Source organism: Microcaecilia unicolor, chromosome 13 (assembly GCF_901765095.1).
Source record: "Microcaecilia unicolor chromosome 13, aMicUni1.1, whole genome shotgun sequence".
NCBI classification, from domain to species: Eukaryota; Metazoa; Chordata; class Amphibia; order Gymnophiona; family Siphonopidae; genus Microcaecilia; species Microcaecilia unicolor.
In genome coordinates, this window is record NC_044043.1 from 38,148,753 (window position 1) to 38,171,902 (window position 23,150).

At 44.7% G+C, this 23,150-nt stretch overlaps 1 protein-coding gene across 2 annotated transcripts in view; it reads right to left on the minus strand.

The window, feature by feature from the left end:
• Positions 1 to 22,788, minus strand: part of SPNS2 (sphingolipid transporter 2) — a 219,385-nt gene extending 196,597 nt beyond the window's left edge. For both annotated transcript variants that reach the window (XR_003939903.1, XM_030185886.1), the window contains exon 1: positions 22,391 to 22,788. Coding sequence is in view for 1 of the 2 variants with exons in the window: in XM_030185886.1 (XP_030041746.1) it covers positions 22,391 to 22,643 (253 nt within the window). In the remaining variant the exon portion in view is untranslated. The remainder of the gene's footprint in view (positions 1 to 22,390) is intronic.
• Positions 22,789 to 23,150: the final 362 nt, after the last annotated feature.

Genomic DNA, 23,150 nt, shown 5'->3' on the forward strand with positions numbered 1-23,150 from the left:
ACGACTTCCACCAAGCAGGATACCGGGTTTGAAGGACCTTTTATTCAACCCACGCAAGGGCTTGGCACTACCCTTACCCAGGGGTTATGAGTACTAAGAAAGAACACTACAGATAATTGGAAGATGAGCCTGAGCTGGGGCCCAGATCCCCCAGTATTCTTTTAGGCACTGACCAGAAGCCTGACCCCCAACTTTATTTTTAATGAAATGGCCAGTCACCCCTTCTCTCCTCCACTGGATTGAGTGTCTCTTGTTTTACACTAGTTCCTCGCCACAATATCTAAAGATCAGACCCATAGTGTCATATTGTGGTAAAAGTCTGTCCATTTTTGATGAAAAGAAATGGCCATGCGGTAAGTGAATCATTTCGGCAGGGAACCCTGTGTGTAGGGGTTTCTGAACTAATCCGTTGGTAACCGGGCACCGCCGGTTAAGTTCCGGTGCTACAAAAATTTAAAAAAATTTACTGTAGCAGCAGAAATGGCATAGTGGGGGGTGGGAACTACCACCGGGCTCCTACGATACCTCGGCAATAGTTCTGGATTGGCCCTCAAAGCAGACTGTTTGAAACTGAAGGCACCAGAAGGTAGCATGAATCTTGGATTAGCGGACTAGGGGGAGGGAGAGGGGGAGGGGTTCCAACCATAATGGGCCTCCATGCATCTCTGGGTGGAAATTTAGCCTCCTGTGTGTCTTACAGACTGCTACAAACAGTGCTGTAGGCACACCTACCCTAGATTCCTCACCTTATTACTCTTTTTTTAAATTATTTTATCTTTATTAGTTTTTTAACAAACATAATATTCATTTATGAGTGATAATACACAATGTAATAAATAATTCAACAAATAGGATTACATCAATTCTCAGGTTTCCCTACTATCAACCACAAACATTTTAGTAAATGATCCAAGAAAAAGAATTTCAATACTTAGCTAATTAAGCTTTTTATACAAAATAAGTAAATCAAAGAGAGCATCGTTCCCGGGTGATTCACTCTAATCTGTCTTACAGTGTTACATATGTGACTAGACTACTACATTAACCTCCTCCCTACTTATTAAGAAAACTTCCAACTGTTTTGGGTCAAAAAATGATATTGTTTAGATTGAAAATATTCGACAGATGCAGGGAAATTTTAATAGAAAGTTAGCCCCAATTGCACCCACCCTTGGACGTAACATTAAAAACACCTTACGTCTCCTCACCCTCTTACTCTTACCTTATGTTTCCCCAAGGGAATATAGACCTTTTTTTTTAAAATAAATCCATTAAATGTGAAAGTTGTAATTTGTATCCCCAGGGCTGAGCAGTGATGCCTGGAATCTCTTTACTATTCCTTAGTGTAAGTACATTAATTTCACAGTATTTTCCAAGCTCTGGGCATTTCTGTTTGAAAGTAATTGGCAACATAAGGTGGAATTCAACCCCTATCAAGCGAAGCATCCTAGAGCCTGTAAATCTTTGCTTTTCATGTCCACACACAGTACGAAAGAGAATGTAATGGGCCAACAAACTCCATAAGGTCCATCTAGCCAGCCCAATAAGTTTAATGATCATCTCAACTGGGAGAATATCCCTTATTTACCACCTCCTCCTCTTCCTCCATCGCCAACTCCATCGTAACTCGATGCTTTCCACTTTGTTGCGCCATAGGCTTCCCAATTGAGTGCATCATGCACCCTCTCTCTCTCCGTATTCACATCTGCCCCAAAACCCACCATTTGGAGGCTGCCTTGCTTAGTTCTCCAGAAGCACAGTCTGATTTATTGAATTTTTAACTGTACAAGGCCGTCAAAATCCATACGCAAATAACCTTATTCACAAAACAAGACAAACGACTTACAGCTGAAACAAAGAAAAATAAGACACGCGAAAAAGAAATGCATCACACAAAGTAAATAAATACCTCAATAAGGGACCTTTTTACTATGCTGCATAAGCGTCTATGCATTCCCAATGCGCACCAAAATGGAGTAACCGTCCGACTACCACGTGGCTCTTGTGGTAATTTCATTTTTGGCGCACGTCCGAAAAATATTTTTTATTTTCGGGGCGCGCGTAACGGACGCATGCCAAGTGGCATTTGACACGCGTAGGTCATTACCGCCCGGATTCTCTACCGCTAGGTCAATGACTGGTGGTAAGGTCTCAGACCCGAAATGGACGCGCGGCAATTTTGATTTTGCCGCACATCCATTTTCAGCAAAGAAAATGGCATTTTTTTGTAAGTGCGCTGAAAAATAATTCTGCGCACGCCCAAAACACGCGTCTACACTACCGCAGGCCATTTTTCAGCGCACCTTAGTAAAAGGACCCCTAAAGTAGTCTTACCAATTTGAACTGTTTTTCCTTAATACATTTCCCCTCGTATTTGTCATGCAATGTGTGTCTAGATTGTAAACTGCAAAGAACAGGAATGTCTCTTATGTGTATCTGTAGAGTGCTATGGAAATAAGTAATAGTAATCTGCAAAACCACAATGACATCTCGGTTTACCCGAGACAGAAAGGCATGCCTTTAGAGCGTCAGGACTCCTATGTCTCCGGTAAGTTGATATTCAGTGTATATATGGGTTTTGACAGTAAACCAAAGTGTTGTTTTGCAACGAGCCATGACAGTGTGTACTCAGGGCTGGAGCTTGCAGCTGAGAAAGGGAGCTGCCCACAGGACCAGTACTTCCAAGGGCAAATTACAATGCAAAGAATTACAGATCTACAAACAACCCCGTAATCTTGTAGGAATTTAAATTACTAGGAGGAACAAATTAAGACCATAATGATAACAGAATTAGACATTTCCTTATTTTTTTTGAAAGAAGCGAGTGTCCCCAAGATTTTATATTGTTGATCTGGAGCTTTAGCTGTAACCTTTTGAAATGAAAGTGGGTGAGATCTTTCCCCCCCCCCCCCCCCACCCCCACCCCTACCCCTTTCTTTTACCTCTCATTCGTTGTCCTCGAGCCTGGGCTGTATTGAGATTATTCTCCGAGCTTGCCAATGGTGGTTTGGGGTTGGCTCTGGCTGAGGAAGGGGCAATATGTCTGACTACAGAATAGACCTGCCCTGGGGGTTACACACCAGTTCCTGGAAAAACTAGAATAATCTTCTGTGTCCAGGCGAGGAGTGACAAATGCCAAAAAAAGGAGCAAGAGGTGAGCGATGGTGCAACGCAGAGCAGAAAGAGAAAGCTAATTCTGGGGAGAGCATCAATGCAAGTGCATGGAACAGACAGAGAGGGCGAGAGTGAAGCAGCCAAAGAATTCTACTGGGAGGTCTTCCAAAAAGCTAAGCATCCTTCCGTTTAGTATCACACCATTTCTTAACCCATTAGTGCCCAATGTTCCCACATGGGCACTAATGGGTTAATTCGATTACTTCCATTTGCGAAACCAGGAACAATTGCCTTCCATGTCTATTACTGAACTTGCAGATTCCACTTTCACTGCTTCATTCGCATCAGATGACATTCTGAGCAACAGTCCAGAGCAAATTACAGGGGGCACCACACAGCTGGCACAGCGTCCTAATTTGCCAGACAAAATTATTATTTGCTTTCCACTTTGCAAACCGCATTGCATAGCAATTTGTGTTGCAGGCCTGGGCCTTCCTAGGTTGAAGAGAAGCCAATCCCTTCCTTGTGATTAAAAATAATAATTGGCAACCAGTGTACACTCTGTCTTTATCATAGTGAAAGATGTTTTCCTTCCCTCTGTGTAACTACAGGTCGCTACACAGTATGTTATTTGTCCACCATATTAAATTCTATTACAACAATCCCTGTAACAGCATTATTTCAGAATCCTGGGTCTTACTTACATTGTCACTATGAATCTGTAAGCAGAGTGTCATGTATTATTAATTTAGATTTTGCTCACACCTTTTTCAGTAGTAGCTCAAGGTGACTTACATTCAGGTACACTGGATATTTCTCTGTCCCAGGAGGTCTCACAATCTAAGTTTGTACCTGAGGCAATGGAGGGTTAAGTGACTTGCCCAAGATCACAAGGAACAGCAGCGGGATTTGAACTGGCCACCTCTGGGTTGCAAGACCAGTGCTCTAACCACTAGGCCACTCCTCCACTCTTCACCCTTCATTCTATTAACCATTAACTGTACATATGGGCTAGCAGGTGGAGGACCTGGGGTCAATGCTTGGACCCCGCTGCTTGTGTTGCTCAGGAGGCCTGGGACTGAGATTCTGTGGAGGCTGCATTGGAAAGGGAGAATCTCCACTGTCACTCAACAGTCACACCTAATAGCAGTGGTGTAGCCAAGGGTGGGCCTGGGTGGGCCCAGGCCCACCCACTATGAGCTCAAGCCCACCCAGTAGCCACACACCTATGATGTGGCTGGCAGGGATTCCCAAGCCCCACCAGCTGAAAACTCCCAACAACTGTTCCTCCTGCATACCTTGTAAATAGCAGATCTTCACCTGCAACAAGCAGTGACTGATATATACTGCTCGCACCAACCCCACAGGCTTCTCTCTGACGTATTCCTGCGTATGCGGAAACAGGAAGTTGCATCAGTGGGGAGGCTGTGGGGCCAGCATGAGCGGTGTGTATTAGTTGCTGCTCGCTGCCAGTGAAAATCTGCTATTTAAAAGGTATGCGGGAGAGGGGGGGGATGTTTGACAGACCATATGGCATGCAGGTGATCGAAGAAGAGACCAAATCACCTGTGGGACAGGGCGGGGTTCTTCCATCTTGGGCCCAGGCCCACCTAAAATTTGGTGTCTGGCTACGCCCCTGCCTAAAAGTCAGACATAGGGGTCAAAGTAAACTGTGGCACAGATGAGCATCAGGACAGATGTATAAAAGAGGGAAAATGCTTAGGGACCCTTTTACTACTACTACTTAACATTTCTAGAGCGCTACTAGGGTTACGCAGCGCTGTACAGTTTAACAAAGAAGGACAGACCCTGCTCAAAAGTGCTTACAATCTAAAGGACAAAATGTCAAGTTGGGGAAGTCTAGATTTCCTGAATAGAGGTAAAGTGGTTAGGTGCCGAAGGCGACATTGAAAAGGTGGGCTTTGAGTAAGGATTTGAAGATGGGCAGGGAGGGGGCCTGGCGTATGGGCTCAGGGAGTTTATTCCAAGCATGGGGTGAGGCGAGGCAGAAAGGGCGGAGCCTGGAGTTGGCGGTGGTGGAGAGGGATTTGTCATGAGAGCGGAGGTTACGGGTAGGAACGTAAGGGGAGATGAGGTAGAGAGGTAAGGAGGGGCTGCAGATCGAGTGCATTTGTAGGTTAGTAGGAGAAGCTTGAACTGTATGCGGTACCTGATTGGAAGCCAGTGAAGTGACTTGAGGAGAGGGGTGATATGAGTATATCAGTCCAGGCGGAAGATAAGACGTGCAGCTGAGTTCTGAACGGACTGAAGGGCTACCGGGCAGTAATTTCATTTTTTACGCGTGCCGGAAAATAATTTTTATTTTCCTGTGCACAGCGGAAACCTGGTGGTAATTGTCATTCTACGCACATAGATGATGACTGCACAGTTACCAAGTGAGACCTTACCAGTAAGTCAATGGGCGGCAGTAAGGTCTCAGACCCAAAATGGACGTGCACCAATTCTTATTTTGCCGCACATCCAATTTCTGTAAAAAGTTTTAAAAGGCCTTTTTTACAGGCACGCTGAAAAATAGATCTGCTTGCACCCAAAACACCCGCCTATACTAGCCCAGCCCATTTTTTCAGTGCACCTTAGTAAAAGGACCCATTAGTTTATAAGGGAAAGTAACATCCTCCTTAATGAGATATCTTGTTCTTCAGACAGCTCCATTCAAATTTTGGGAATTGTAATAAATGATACACTATCTATGGAACCATTTGATTTTATGGCATTCTTCCTATGTAATGAAACAGCTAAGGTGTAGTAGAAGATACTTATTGGAAGACCTTTTAAAGTCGGTGGTAGAATCTTTGATTTTAAGTAAATTAGACTACTGTAATGTCATATACTTAGGTCTGCTGAAATGAGTGCTGAGAAAAATTTAAACAGTCCAAAATGTGGCAGCTCGTTTGATTTTCTCCTTAAAGAAATCAGATAGAATTACACCTTGTTTTGCGAAATTGCATTGGCTCCCTATTGAGGCTAGGGTGTTGTTTAAGATGGGATGTCTCCTATTTAAGATCACTTATAAACTAATACCACAATATATGCGTTCTTTAATTTGAGATTTTTCCATTTCCATTTTTGGTCTTTGTTCCCCGTTTAAGAGGGCTAAAACAGGGGGCAGCGACAGTATAGGATTCTTTCCTTAAAACTGAAAAAAACTAATTCATTTTAAGTTGGGGCCATTTTGGATTCTGATCAACTGAAGGAGAGCAGCAGAATATCTTTCCAATGCAGGCCACAACACTGCTGACCACAGTGTGTCAATGAAATCAATCTCTGTGGAATAGACTTACATTGATGAGGGTGAATCTGTGGATGAACATCTTGAAGTAGAGGATTCTATGGGCTCATTTTCAAAGCCGACTTACAAAATTCCATAGGTTACACAATGTAACTTTTTAAAGTCTGGTGCTTTGAAAATATGCCTCCACGTGAGCTGTCAACAAGATAAGTGTCAAGCACGATACTTGATAAAGGAGTAGAAATTGACACACAACTGTGCGAAGATAGATAAAAGTGGCCATATTCCTATATTTTGGTATAGCCACAACTTGTTCTCTGAGCACAATAATAGATTAATATATAATATGGTTGTCAGATAAAGGTTTTTATTTTTTGAGAAGAACTTTTTTTGCAAGTAAAATATTTTCATACGAGAAAAACTGCACTGGCTCCCAATCAAAGAACGTATTGCGTTCAAAATCTGCACCCTGGTTCATAAAATCATCTACAGCAAAGCCTCGGGATACGACAGACCTCATAGACCTACCAACCAGAAACACAACAAGATCAACACGAACATACGTAAATCTCCACCACCCACGCTGCAAAGGACTCAAATACAAATCAACCTAAGCATCCAGCTTCTCCTATATAAGCACACAACTATGGAACGCATTACCAAGCACCGTGAAAACAACATATGACCACCTAAACTTCCAGAAATTACTAAAAACTAACCTGTTCAAAAAGGCATACCCTACCGACCCAACTTAAATGCCTTAACCCTGCAACACAACGAAACCAAAGCTCGTACTGGACATAACTTAACTCTTCCTCCTTACGATTCCCCAATGTGTCTGTCACACAGGAACTTCACTTTACCACAACATCACTCTGTATTTGTTCATACCGGCATTGGCGATCGCCTTTACAGTACTTTGTAAACCACATTGAGCCTGCAAATAGGTGGGAAAATGTGGGATACAAATGTAACAAAATAAATAAATAAATAAAAATAAATAAATATCATAAAATCTGAGAGTGACTGCAGGTGAATAAAAGGCACATAAATATTTTTGTCAATAAATTTTTGGAAGCAAAATAAATGGTCTTTTGTGGCCTCTTCTCTTGTGGTTTTGTTTTGTTTTTTTCAGGCTCTGACAAATATTATTTTTACATTTTTGATACATTTGTCCAAAATGTCTACTTTTACAAGTTTCCTCTCAGGCAATTTTTCCCCTAATATTCTTCCTCCAGAGGCCAAAAAAACTGAATTTGGGTGAATTAAGCCCTTCAAGCAATGGTAACTGGGACAGCTTTTCTACTGAACCAGCACCAGAAATTTGTACACAAACACAATCAATGAATTATCTGTTAGAAGAAGATTTATTTTCTAGTCAGACAAAAAGCTCTGTTTAGAGATTGTATCAACCAGCATCGTCACATCTCCTGGAGAACAACACTTCATTTAAAACAATCTGTATGCGCTGTTACATATCTACTGTGATTCAGCATTAATTTAGAGGGCCTTTACAAAGACGCAGTAACGTTTTTAGCATGCACTAAACGCTAAAGACACCCATATATTCCTATGGGCATCTCTAGTGTTCAGCACACGCTAATTATCAGCACGCCTCAGGGGTCAAAGGGAAACACTATCTGCTGGTGTGGCCAGAAAACTAATAGTGTTTGGGGTGGAATTATTCTTGTCCAATTGCATGAAATGGAGTCACCCAGTGATATGGCCAAAAAATTTCACCCACTAGTTTAAACAGTTTCTCTCCTGAAAAGCAGCAGAAACAGCAGTAAGTTAAGGCGGGATCGTTTACCCACTTCTAAATAAGAGGGAGATGCTAAGTGCTTCCATGTTAACCTGGAGCAGGTACCAACTGTTAATCTGAATGTTAACACACAATCTGCAATTTTAAAAAAATACTGAGAACACCCCTTCTTCATGCAGCATCAACTTCGGTCTTGCAACATGCTAAAATTCTGACGTTATATAGAGGCCGACCGAATTTCAGTTTCTGTTACAGTTACTTAGCCAAAACTGACCCCAAATCTTTTCTTCTGCCTGGTTTTGGTTTTAGCCAAAAAGCTACGACCAAGGTTTCAGTTTTGGCCAAAACTGACCGTGTGTTTTCAGTGAGGCCAAAACTTTGTGATTTCTCCTTTCCTCCCCCTCCCCTCCAAACAGGAGTTGCCTTTGCCTCCTGCCCACCTGTCCTGGTCAATTAATAGTGTTAGTAGGAAAATGATATTACAATGAAGTGAAGTTTATATAACAGAAAATATTTTGAGAAATGTATTGCTCTTGATTGCAATTTTTCAGAGCATTCAGTAACATCAATGGGCTTTTTTATTCTGGATTGAGCATCAGGCTGGTATAATGTCCGCAGTGTTTACATCAGTGTCTGGACTCCTCTACCCTATTTTAGTAAGAATCTATATCATGCTTGTTCTTTAATTAAATACAAAACGGAAAACATCTCAATGCTACTTTCTCTTGTTACTTGTGCACAGTTTGGGTAAGCATAAAAAGCAGATAATCATGATTTTTTTTCTTTACATATTCCCACAAATTTCCTGTCTCAGAGGACATTTAACTACATCTGCATTGATTTTGGAACCTAAACATGCCAGACTTAAGAAGTCCTTGTTAAAATGGATCTCCCAGTTGTCAGGCTGTGCTTGCAGTTCCTGGTGCTGGAGGGTAATAATCTCCTGTGGGTTTAGCAGAGGGCTGGGACTGCAAGCTCTGAAAATCCCCAGTGGGCCTCATCGGTTCACATTCACACAAACAAACTTTTAGTTTTCTGTTTCAGCCGAAACCAGGCGATAAGGTTCGCTGCAGTTTCGGTTTCGGTCAAAAGTGGTTAGAGAGTTTTGGTTTCGGCCGAAACTGGAAAAAGCTATTTCAGTCGGCCTCTAGCGTTACAGTACATTAAACCCCAAACTTAACCGATTTGAGTAGAAGAGCCCCCTGGGTTTCTTAAAGAGGTGGTTCTATATGTTAAAAAAGCCATACTAGCAAAGTCAACTGGCCACTGTGACAAACACAATTGTTATGATTCTCTTTTCTGATTTCTGCTCCATTTAGTGCCCTTGAAAGATCCACCTGCTTGTCTATTCCCACCAGAGCCAGTGTCAATAAATCAGGGGTGCTACTGCACCAGTCCTCATCAGACTTACATTCCCAGTGTCTCATTGATTTACACAGAACATAGATGTATGAACAAACAGGTGAAGGTAGATTCAGTGTAAAAGATTATTTATAAAGGCACCTTGGCCACAACAAAACTGTCATGTCTTTGTATTCTATAAAGACAAAGAAGCAAAGTTAGAGAGTGTGCACTTATAGTGTGACAGAACTTTGCATTTCCCTTCCTTCAGTGACAGTCTCCGGGGGAGAGGTATGGTGGAGTGTGGCTCAACGGAATGGTGGAGGGTGTGTGGGTAGGTGTGTGAGTGGTGATGGGGTGTGAAGTGAGGTTGATGGATATGTGTGTAGGGAAGGGTGCTTGTGGGTGAGAAGGTGGGAGTGGAGAACTAGCCTAGTGGTCAAAGCACCAGGCTGACAGAGAAGCCCAGTTCAAATCCCACTGCTGCTCCTCATGATCTTAGGGAAGTCACAAACACTCCATCACCTCAGGTACAGACCTACCACCCCCCCCCCCCCCCCCCCTCAATATTCAGTCACCACCAAGCATTAAATCCAGATATTTTCAATGCCGGGCCATTTCCAGCATTGAAAAATCCAGTTTCATTTTCAACCATCACAACGTAACCAGTTAAGCCAATATTCAAGGCTAACCAGTTAACTGCTTAGCATTAAAGATAGGCCTGCTATTTATGTGGCCTATTTTAACCACTAAACATAGCTGGTTTGACGCTGGATATCTGCGCCTAACCAGCTCACGTCACACAATATAGCTGTTTAGAACTAGTTTCTATACATCACACCTAACAATTCAGCGTTGAAATGAAATTGGCCCAAACACATTCTATAAAGTACGCCTTCATTTAGGCGTACTTTATAGAATAAGCCTAAATTTCTGCATGGTACATAGAATACGCCAAGTGGTCGCGATAGCGCCTAACTCAGTGCAGCTATTTACGCCAAGTAAAACTTGATGTAAATACTGGGGCCTAAGTTGGGCGTGGAGCAGATGTATTCTATAACCCTACACATAGTTTCTCAGATTGCCCACGACCTGCTCATTCTATGCCTTTAGCCACGCCCCCTTTTGGGCAGCGCGCATTAGAATTTACACACACCACTTTGCAGAATACACTTACTGGGTAGTGCACGTAAATTCTAATTAATGCCAGTTAGTGTGATAATTGCTTGTTAACATCCAGCTGATTAGATTTGTTAACTAATTAAGTTATGCGCATTGTTAAGGAATATGCTTCAATTTCCAAGCAGAAATCTTGGCGCGATATAGAATCCAGGGGATATGTTCAGCAGAAGGTAAGCGTTGGGTATTTAGTAGGAGATAACAGTTACCTCCTGCTGAACATATCCACTAGATTCTATATCGCGCCGAGATTTCTGCTCGGAAATTGAAGCATATTCCTTAACAATCTCCTACCAAATATCCACGGTTAGGTGCTAAAATGCTATTTAACTGGTCAAAAGTACATAAGTATTACCATACTGGGAAAGACCAAAGGTCCATCGAGCCCAGCATCCTGTTTCCAACAGTGGCCAATCCAGGTCACAAATACCTGGCAAGATTCCAAAAATGTACAAAACATTTTATACTGCTTATCCCAGAAATAGTGGATTTTCCCAGTCCATTTAATAACGGTCTATGGACTTTTCCTTTAGGAAGCCATCCAAACCTTTTTTAAACTCTGCTAAGCTAACCGCCTTTACCACATTCTCTGGCAATGAATTCCAGAGTTTAAGTATACATTGAGTGAAGAAAGATTTTCTCAGATTCGTTTTAAATTTACTACATTGTAGCTTCATCGCATGCTCCCTAGTCCTAGTATTTTTGGAAAGCATAAACAGACGCTTCACATCTACCAGTTCCACTCCACTCATTATTTTATAGATCTCTATCATATCTCCCCTCAGCCGCCTTTTCTCCAAGCTGAAGAGCCCTATCCACTCTAGCCTTTCCTCATAGGGAAGTCGTCCCATCCCCTTTATCATTTTCGTCACCCTTCTCTGCACCTTTTCTAATTCCACTATATGTTTTTTGAGATGCGGCAACCAGAATTGAACACAATATTCGAGGTGCAGTCGAACCATGGAGCGATACAAAGGCATTATAACATCCTCATTTTTGTTTTCCATTCCTTTCCTAATAATACCTAACATTCTATTTGCTTTCTAAGCCGCAGCAGCACACTGAGCAGAAGGTTTCAACGTATCATCAACGACGACACCTAGATCCCCTTCTTGGTCCGTGACTCCTAGCGTGGAACCTTGCATGATGTAGCTATAATTCAGGTTCCTTTTTCCCACATCAGTTTGCACTTGCAGGAGCTGTTCCTAGACAGTTAAATAGTTTCGAATATTGGCCAGCTAGATTATAAGCCCTCCAGGACAGGGAAATATCCACTGTACCTGATGGTAACTCACCTTGAGCTACCACTGAAAAAAAATGTGAGCTAAATAAGTAAATGTGTGTGTGCACACACATACACGCCCTCTGACACTCTACGAAGGCGATTAGCTTGGCAGAGTTTAAAAAGGGTTTGGACGGTTTCCTAAAGGACAAGTCCATAGGCCGCTACTAAATGGACTTGGGAAAAATCCACAATTTCGGCAATAACATGTATAGAATGTTTGTACGTTTGGGAAGCTTGTCAGGTGCCCTTGGTCTGGATTGGCCGCTGTCGGGGACAGGATGCTGGGCTCGATGGGCCTTTGGTCTTTTCCCAGTATGGCATTACTTATGTACTTATGTGTTGCTATTATATTGTTATTTGAATATTTTTACTGCTGCAATTGTCTATTGCTCATGTTTGATTTATTCTTACTGTATACTTGAGTGAATTCCTTCAAAAAGGTAGTAAACAAATCCTAATAAATAAACATGTGTAGGGGAGTGAGTGCTTCTGTAGGGAGAATGTGTATGGGGCAGGGGCAGACTGACCCTACAGGCAACAGGGCAGTGCCCGAGGGTCCAAATGATCAGGGGGCCCAGTGCCTCCCCCCCCCCCCCCCCCCCCCGCAACTCCCCGGGCCTACTTTGAAGGGCCCTGGTGGTTTAGTGGCCTGTTTGGGGGCAGGAAAGAACCACATTCTTCCCTGCCCACTGCACTGCTCTGTCCAGCACCACTGCATCTTCAAAATGGCTGCTAAGACTTCCTGTGGCAGTTCTTGTGAGACTGTTGAGACCGTGAGATTGCTACAGGAAGTCTCAGCAGCCGTTAAGAAGAAACAGTAGCGGCAGGCAGAGCAGCAGCAGCGGACAAGAAGGAGTGGGGAATCTTTCCTGTCGTCCGAAGAGGCCACTAGACCACCAGAGCTCTTCAAGGAGGACCTGGGGGGCTGTAGTGTCCAGGGGGGGTGGTGGAAACAAAGGTGGGGGTGGCAGCAGGGGCCCAATGACCCCTTCTGCCCGGGGGGCTCAGATCACTGCCAGTCTGCCCCTGGTATGGTGGTATGAAGGTAAGTATGGAGGAATATAGGAGGTGTCCATGTGTGTCCTATTTATCTTCACAGTTCTTCACTTTCCTTCCAGCCACTCCATCTTTGTGTTCCACCTCTCCAGCTGCTCTCCTTGCTCTCTCACTTTTTCTCCCTGTAAATCACCTCCAGTTCCTCTCTCTTAGTATCTCTGCCCCCTCCATGCTCTCTCTCTCTCTCCCTCCCTCTACCTCTGCACAGCAGCTGACACAACAAACAGGACAGTCAACTTTCTAAAGAAATAGACAGCTGTGCAAGAACCTCATGCTTCAACTGTGGCTCCTCCAGTCTTTACCTGGCAGGGCCTGAGCATCCCACAGCACCAGTCATTACGTTTAAAACCAACAGGAAAAAATAATTTTTTTTTTCACTCGGTGCATTGTTAAGCTCTGGAATTCATCTCCAGAGGATGTGGTAAAAGCAGTTAATGTAGCTGTGATTATCCCTGGGGTCACTAGCATAAAATATTGTCACTTTTTGGGACTCTGTCAGGTACTTGTAACCAGGGGGGGCTGATGCTCATGACCTAATGCCAGCATTAGAGGCAATTAGCGTTGGACTAGTGCACGCACTAATGGGTGGAGAATATTCAGAGGGCTCTAGCGCAGGAAACAACGTGCACCAAAGATGGGCACAAATTGTATTTAAATGTACTCAAACGGATTTTAATGTGGTCATTTGAGGCCCCCTTTACCAAGCTGCAACACAAGGGGGCCGGCGCTGGCGTCAGCATGCGTTTTACACGAGCACCAAGGTCCCCCTTTTACTGCAGCTGGTAAAAGGGACGTTTCGCCTTCCTGCAGGAAATGGCCGTGCGACAAGTAAAGCTCTTGCCGCACGGCCATTTCGGGGGGGGGGGGGGAGCCCTTAATGCCACCCACTGAGGTGGCGGTAAGGGCTCCCACGTTAACCCGGCAGTAACCGGCCAGCGCGTGGCACTGCCCAATTACCGCTGCGTACACTCCAGCACTACAAAAATAAATAAATTTTTGTAGCGCCAGAAATGACGGCACGCTAGGGGTGGGAAGTACCGCCGGGCTGCCCGCATTGGGCTTACTGCCGCTTAGTAAAAGGAGCCCTTGGTATTCCCTCCGAATGCTCAGACAGCAGCGCAGAAACAAACGCTGCCCTTAATGCTGGAAACTTACCACCAGCTTGGGGGTGGTGTTGAAGGTTTTGAAGAGAGGATTTCCAGAAGGAAGCTCGTGCGGCCTATAAACGCGAGTCCGAGGAAAGCAGAAAATGCAAGCCTACTTCGGTGCCATTCTTCAGTGCTTAAATATGAGCTTCTCAAGTGAAAGGGATTTTTTTAAAAGCTTATATTTAAAGGTGCAGAAGAAAGGCGCCGATGTGTGCGTGCACTTCCAGTCTCACCTGGCACGTGAGCACAAGAGTTTTGCGGTAAGTGCAGGTCTTGTGCACATGCACCAGACACGTTCCTTCCCCTTCTATTTGCTTTCATTGAACGCATATAATTTGAATACCATTTCCTTTGAGCCTCTGAGAGTTAGGTTTCTACGCTGTTCTTGTGCTACGGCGTCTACACTGTTGGCTTTAGCACCAGATCATTAAGCATTGGTGCCCTGGACTGGCCACTGTTAGAAACAGGGCACTGGGTGAGATGGACCTTTGGTCTGACCCATTGGACACTCCTCCACCACATCACTGTTCAGTCTTTTCTGCTGATGGGGCTTGGGCTCCCTGTCGGTGTTTCCTGTACGATGCACTAGAATCCACTACCTGCGTTCCTTCCAGTAGAGATGGTGCTGCAATTGCATGGGACAAGCAAGTTCTACCAAGCTCCCAGCGACCTGAAACCATGAGACTGCAGCATCACCCTGACAGTAAAAAGATGGGTAACGGACTCCAGCGCAGCTTAGCGGAAACATAGCTCCCTGTCAATCCCACTCCTTCCTGCCATCGGAGACCTTCTCCTCCTCCTCCTCTGAATCCCACTTTTGTTTTCCTTTGACCTCTTCAATGCAGCTAACATGGTCACAGGTGCAGTCTGTTGTCCAACAATCTGTGTGCAGACGGGCACACAGAAAGACAGATGGGCAGACGTACCCTCAACAACTGTGCTCTGGTCGGAGTGAAATGTCCCTCAAAAGAAAAGTCAGATATTAATTTTATTTATTGATTTATTTTTTTAAACAACTTTTATTCCGCTCGATACTTAGTTTTCAGTGGAAAACAAACAAACTGGGTATACAAACAACAGCACAAATGATCTCAAGAGTCAAACTCCTTATACAAAGGTTAAATCATCATTCATCACCCCACCTGTACAGCAGGGCCAAAAAATAAAAGGACCCAGGAGCAAGGCCAAAGGAGGAACCAGTACAATCAGGAAACAAGTAAACAGATGTTTTGAACAACAGCACTGGAATCACTGCTTTGACAGCTCACAATATATACAATTACAAAATCATGAGAACTTGCTTTACAAGTGCAGTAAGGTTATCAATAGAAATCAAACAAAATAAAACATGGAAAAGAAAATAAGATGATACCTTTTTTATTGGACATAACTTAATACATTTCTTGATTAGCTTTCGAAGGTTGCCCTTCTTCCTCAGATCGGAAATAAGCTTATTTCCGATCTGAGGAAGAAGGGCAACCTTCGAAAGCTAATCAAGAAATGTATTAAGTTATGTCCAATAAAATAGGTATCATCTTATTTTCTTTTCCATGTTTTATTTTGTTTGATTTCTATTGATAACCTTAAGAGTGGACTAACACGGCTACCACACTCCTCTACTCAGTAAAAATTTGCACTTAGGACACTGTAAACAGCCAAATCACCAGCCGTAAATGCAAAGGGTGTGCACTGACTGTGAGAAGAACTCCCAGCATCTTCCCACACAGTTATCAAACAGAAACGTTCTTACCCGACGATGACTGCAACAGTCACATGTGATAAAGTACCATGAACTAACTTACAACGCACAGTCCATGCTTATTCCCCATCCGTAAGAACATAAAAGTAGCCATACTGGGTCAGACCAATGGTCCATCTAGCCCAGCAAGTACCTGGCAGAAACCCAAATCGTGGCAACATCCACTTCTCATCCCATGACAAGTTGTGCAATCAAAGCAGCACAGAGAGGGTCGAAAGCACAGAACAAGTCCAACTATCAAAGAAAAGCAGCAGGAGCCTTCAAAATAAGCGCACAACTACGGAACGCACTGCCAAAAGTAGTAAAAACTACACTCTACCACCTACATTTCCGAAAAGCACTAAAAGCAAACCTGTTCAGAAAGGCTTACTCCAACGGCACCACATAAAAAAAACCTGGCTACCTGCGACACAACGTAACCAAAGACCATAACGGACATAACCTAACTCTTCCTCTTCCTCTCTAAGTTCCCCTAATGTATTCACCATACAAGAACCTTAGTCTACCACAACATCACCTTGTATTTGTTCATACCGGAACTGGCTAACGCCGTTACGGAACTATGTAAGCCACACTGAACCTGCAAATAGGTGGGAAAATGTGGGATACAAATGTAACAAATAAAATAAATAAATAGTTAAAAATTGGGACACAATTAATTTCTTTATTCGTACAACTTGAACATCAATTCCTTCCTTAATGACCCGACACAGGCCGTGTTTCGGCGCACAGCGCCTGTGTCAGAAGTCAGTCAATGGAGTGGTGATTTCTGAGAGGGAAGCTATGGCTTTCTTCTCTAGTGAGTGATGAAGTTGGATGATTGTCCCGCTTCTTACAAAAACTAGTACGCTGAGTAGTCCGACGAGGCTGGAACCAGATCCGTCTTTTCTAACTTAGATTCGTGAAGGGACGGATCTGGCTCCAGTCTCATTGGACTACTCAAGAGTATTTTAAGAAGCGGGACAATCATCCAACTTCGTCACCATTACAGAAGAAAGCCATAGCTTCCTCCCAGAAATCACCACTCCACTGAATGACTCCTGACGCAGGCGCTGTGCGCCGAAACACGGCCTGTGTCGGGTCATTTAGGAAGGAATTGATGTACAAGGTGTACGAATAAAGAAATTGTGTCCCAATTTTGAAGGCTCCTGCCGCTGCTTTTCTTTGATATTAAGTTAAGCAATCAACACATGAATTAGCATGTGCTAATGCTCGCTGTGCTCCCGCACTAACAGTTCGTACACTCTAATTCTGCTGCTAACTGCTTAGTGCACTGTAATAAAAAGGTTCCTTAATCTTTAAAATCATGCCATCTGCAAAATTGGATCTGTAACTACAATGATATGCCACTAACTCCATGCCAAGGGAATCTTGCCAACTGTACTCTGTTCAGTGAGGCGGGATTTGCTTTCCATATAATAATTTTACAAGGGTGCTCCTGGGAGCTGCAGAGAATGCTTTGGACACTTCCCTGTGTAGTTAAAATGACAATTCCTAAGTAAAAATCTGCATTTTTCCTGCTGGTGATATTAGCTCCGGGGGGGGGGGGGGGGGGGGGATCCGGGTCAAATTAGCTGCCCCGGGTGTGGCGGAGGCACCTGAGCCCAGATAATTGTGCTTATAGGAACAGTGGACAGACGACACCTTTGTGGGCCACCGGAAGACGATGTCGAGACATAAGCTGGGCGGTGGCCCTGTGGCCCACACTTAGCTGGTGCACGGTGGGCGCGGAAGGTGAACGAATGTGGGTGAAGTGAACCAAAATAGCGCGTGGCCTTGCTGGAGAAGACAGCGTAAGGCGGGCCAAGAACTACAGGCAGTGCAAGGCGGGGGAGGGGATCTATATTGGACTCTGGACTTCACGGGCTCGGGTTCTTCCTAATTTCTGTTGTTTAAGTTTGAAAATAAAGCTGTGGCCTAATTTCCCACAATTTTACTGAAACCTCTAGCTCTGTTTGGGCCTGAGTGAGCAGTGTGCTGCCTGCCTATGTTAACGCACTAATATTATTTTCTTTCTTTATTATTGATTAATTATTGATTCTATCTTATTCTCAATACCAATTGCTGTTCAATTGTTACTTCTATCTTGCTCTTAATTGCAAAATTGTACTTCTTTGCATTATAACTTTATTACAGTATTATTGTAAGCCACTTTGAGGCTGCAATCAGTGGGAAAATGTGGGATACAAATGTGACAAATAAATAAATAATAGCCATCTTCTGCATCTGAAGTTTGCTTAACAAGCAGAAAATTCTTTATAAAAACTACCCACTTTAAGAAGTAGACACGTCTGCAATTGAGAGCATCAGCGACCTGCCGTTGCATGTTGCACAGCAGCCCAGGAATCTTGCAGTTTAATTCTTTCCCTTCCTTTTTATTATGCTCCAAAAGAGATGCAAATGTGATACTGCTGTACACCTGTCAGTAAAATCCAGCCCCGTGCTGCCTGCAGTTGTGTATGAGAGGCACGGGGGAGCGCCTTCTCTCACCCTGTTTCCATATGCTAAAGTGTTGGCATCATTTCAGTTGTCTCCCATCGCTCTGCAGCTATTTCAGCCAAAAACCAAAACCTTCCCACATAAGTATTTAAGGACTGCAGATCCATTGTATGGATTTAATGAAAAAAAATAGCAGAGAAATGATTTTGCACAAACAAAAAGTGCAGGTACCCTCAATGCTATTCTAAGCACTTTGCTTCAACATGCATTTCAGCTGCCTGTCAGTGAGTGCACTTGACACTTTGGGCGATTTTCTGAGATTTTTGTCGTTTAACCCTGCCGTTCTTCACTCCATATCATACATAGAGGCCCTTTTACTAAGCCATGGTAGGAAATGGCCTGTGCTAGTTTTGGCGCACGCTGGTCAATTTTTACAGTGGCGGGAAAAAAAGCCTTTTTTTTTTTAACGGGGCAATAAATGGCCATGCTCTAATATTAAAATTACTGCGCTGCTATTTACTGCCTGAGCCCTTCCCGTCTGATATTTAGAAGGTGGTAAGGGCTCATGCGCTATTTGTGCGGTAATCAGGCAGCACGCGGCAATGTGGCCATCAGGGGTGTAGCCAGACTTCAGCGAGAGGGGGGTCCAGAGCCCGAGGTGAGGGGCACATTTGAGACCCCCCCCCCGCCATTGCCGACCCCCCCACCATTGCCGACCCCCTCCCGCCGCCACTGCCACCACCACCACCGCCACCAACTTTGACGACCCCTGCCGATGACCCTCTCGACCCCCCTCCTGCCAACGACATGCAGGACGTCAGAAACAGAACGAAGCCTTCGCTGGAAGAAGAGGACCTCAGCTGGCGGGGATTGGGGTCCCCCGCCAGCAAAGATAGCCCACAGTGACGGCGGCGACAGGGGAGGGTCATCGGCGGGAGGGGGGTCCAGAGGGTCGTCGGCAGGGGGGTCTAGGGCCAAATCTATGAGGGCCCAGGCCCCTGTGGCCCCACATAACTATGCCACTGGTGGCCATGCTACTGATTATCGCCGGTAACGCCCTCCTGCAGTAGAAAACAGAAAGTTATTTTATACCACAGGGGGTCACCAACTTCAGAACTGCTTACTGGCAGTAGGGTTGATTTGGTGTACGCTATCCACGCGGTAGCCCTACCGTGGCTTAGGAAAAGTTACCACCAACCAACATCTTACCACCTATTTAACACACACCACTAAAATGTTATTCTCAGACTTAAATGACACCTTCCCCTCCCTTATAAAATGACCATTAACAGCGTGATGAATATAATTGAAAATGGTTATAACTATCCTGCTCCAATTCACCATTCTTTCAATTGTTATTTACTAAGGAGTAATTTTAGAAGAGGGAGTCTATGTGAGAAGTCTAGAAAGGCACCTGCTGTAAGCCTATTTTTGCCTTTATAAGAAACATAAACACTGATGTGCCTTCAAGCTCCCAGAACCAGCCCCAATAATACAATAATATCTGTGTAAAAGTGTGCTTGCTCTATAATACACTGTAGACCTCACATAACCTCACATAACATAGGCTCGCTTATAATGCAGTCAAGCCTTGGAATCCATGTTTTAAAAAATTACATATTACATTTTAGACCTGATATAACATAGATTCACTTAGAACATGGTCAAATATCTTGAATCCCAGGGTCCATGTGGCGTAGCCAGACCTGACTTTTGGGTGGGCCCAGAGCTAATCTTGGTGGGCACTATGTATATAGGTATGAGTAGTGTTTCTTGGGATACTACAAAATAATGCCTTAGAATGCACTCGATGATGGATTTCTACATAGTCTGCCCAACAGCTGCCCTGCATCAATATAAACCACGTACATACTTAATGGGAAAATTGATATTTGTAAATATAGTTACATTATACCATATCAAACCTGAGCAGACATAAGTCTACTATAATGGCAAACATCTCAACGCACATGACAGGATCCTGCATTATAATTACAGCAATGACATATAACAATGGATTCAAATTCTGGTAGCACCTCAGTAATAGCAACAAAAACAAGTCACTGCCAGGTACTTTGTGAAGTAACACTAAATCCTGCAAAGAGGCTTCTTAGAGCCTATGTTGCAAACCTTAACACCAATTCCAGTAACAATACCTTACAAAGGCAGCAGTGAATATACACAACAGCACTACGCATCCCATTGGAAAAGCCAGACAAGTCAGACTCATAGAACCCCACACAAACCACTTGCCAGCAGAATTTCTCACCTACTCGGTCACATGCAGAACACAGACCAACCCTCATAAATTACAAAATAAAGGACCAATTTAGAAATTGTCCTGTAGCCCAGCATCAGCACTTCACTTCCCTACCCCCATCTATCCCTGTAGCCCAGCATCAGCTGTTCCCTTCTCTACTTTAACCCTCCCCAATCTATCCCCATAGCCCGGGATCATCCCTTCCCTTCCCCACCATCCATCCGATAGCTAGGCATCAGCCCCTCCCTGTAGCCGAGCGACAACCCTGTCCTACCTCTTACCCATCCCCCTATGATCTGGCATCTCTTTCCCCCTCTCTGAAGGACACCAGCATTATATATAAGACAAAGGTCTTATATATAATTTCTTTATTTTATTTTTTTTAATGTCCTGGACACTGCAGAGCCCACCTTCACCCAGAAGCCCACCCTCATTAGATTTAAAATTATTTTTTCTTTTCAATTTTAACCCAGGCACTGCAGAGAACATCCCCTCTTAAAAACCCACCAAGGCACCATGACAAATATGCAACCTTTTTAAAATTTTAACTTGGGCACTATTAAAATTTATTGATGGTGGGTCTGGTTGGGCTCCTGCTGCCTAGGGAGGGAGGGGAAAAAGTATATTTAATAATTAAATATACCTTTTTTGGCCATAGGCAGTGAGGAACCCACTCAGAAGCCCACCACCAGCCAGCATTACACTGACTGGTCCCTGCACATGTTAAAATAAAAATATATATACATTCATTTTATCTGTGCAGCTGGGCATCGGTAGTGGCACTCACTGTGTCCTGCTCCGTAGGTCATACAGGGTGTACAATGTGTGTGTGTGTGTACATGACAATTTGTACCTCCACTTCACCCAAGCTGCGCCCCTGGGAACGCCTAGGGGCAGACTGCATGCATGAAGGCACATTTCTTCTGTGTGCCTACTTTTTACTCTGTATGCGGTTGCACAGTTGTATAAAAGCCCTTTCCCACATGGGAAACCTCCAACAGATACTTATTTCACTGGTAGCTCAGAGCAAGTTAGATCAGGGCACAGGAAGCAGGTATTTCCCATATTTACATAGCTGTTAATGACTTTTTTTGCTCTCAGCTCTCTGCCTCCCGTTATTAAGATTTGTAGAGCACACAGCTGATGTACACAGTGCTGTGCTGGAGACACACAGGGAAGCAGCTGAATATTCTAACTCAGCATCCCAGGAGTGCCATCTCCGTGCATACACTATTCCTTAGATTGCTCAAACTCAGGGAAATGTATTTTGTACCTGAAATGCACGTAACTTGGCCTTGAGCTCGAGCCAATGAATTATGCCCAAAATGCAAAAAAAAAAAAAAAAAAACCCTAACCATTAACAACAACAAACAGATTTATATTCTCTCTCTCTAAGGGCATTTTTTAAAAATAAACTATTGGATTTAAAAAAATATATATATATCTGAACCATTGCCTTTATCACTGCGACATGCCTGCATGGGGCGTTTCAGTCGCCTTCTCATTCTGTACGTTTGGTACAAGCCAGCCTAGGAAAGCTTCCTTCTGTTTCCACCCTGTCCATCCTCTGCCTAGAGCCGAATGACAGCGAGGTGGAGGGGGGGGGGGGGGGGAAGGCTGGAAAACAGAGGGACGGAGAGCGGTAAAGCGCGGAGGGGAGGGAGGGAGAGGCAGGTGAATGCGCGAAAGGATGGTGAAAAACGGATAAAGGGATGCAGGGCGAGAAGGGTGGGGGGGGGGGGGGGAGGATGGAGACAAAGGGATGGGAGAGAGCCGGAGAATGCTTTGCCTCCTTACCTGCCACCGTGTACCTGTCCAGGTAGTTGAGTACGTTGCCCATGCTGAGGATGGTCGCCGCGGCCACCCCGGCCCTGCCCAGCTTGCGGGGCTTGTTGGGGACCGGGGGCGACGGCGGCGGCGGACACTGCAGCTCCAGCTCTTTACCGGTCAGCGCCGGAGCCGCCGGGCTCATGGTGGCCGACAGGGTGAGCAGCCGGTCGTCGCCCGCGTAGCCGCCGGTGCCCGATCCCTCGCTCTCCAGGCACATCATGGGCTGCCCGTGGCCAGGGGAGCTCCCGGGACCTGGGCTCCGATCCGATCCGCGCGGGATCCCGCCTCGAGCCACGGCGCGGAGAAGGCGACCTAGCGCCCGGCACAAGGCGCCTTAGTCCCAGCGGTTGCCGGCTGCATGCTGCGGGCTCTCCCGGCTGACAGTGACAGGGAGAAGGCAGCAGTGGAGGGGGAGGAGAAGGGGAGGTGGGAGGGCTGCGCTCACTGCTCCACTTGGAGGCCAGCCTTGCCCTGCAAGCTCCTCCCTTTTCCAATGGCAGGTTATTTCTACACTCTTAATTACAGTTTCTATAATAACCACCCCGAGTACAACAGGAAATGTGTTTGTGTGTGAAGGAATCTGCCCAGATGCCTCCAAGTGAGAGGAGAGAGGGGGGGTCGACAGTTTCTGAAGGCTGGTAAAGGGTCCTCCGAGACACAAAGAACATTTCCTTCCCCCCCCCCCCCCCCAACACGCCTTTGGACCTCCCAATTCACTGGGCCCTAC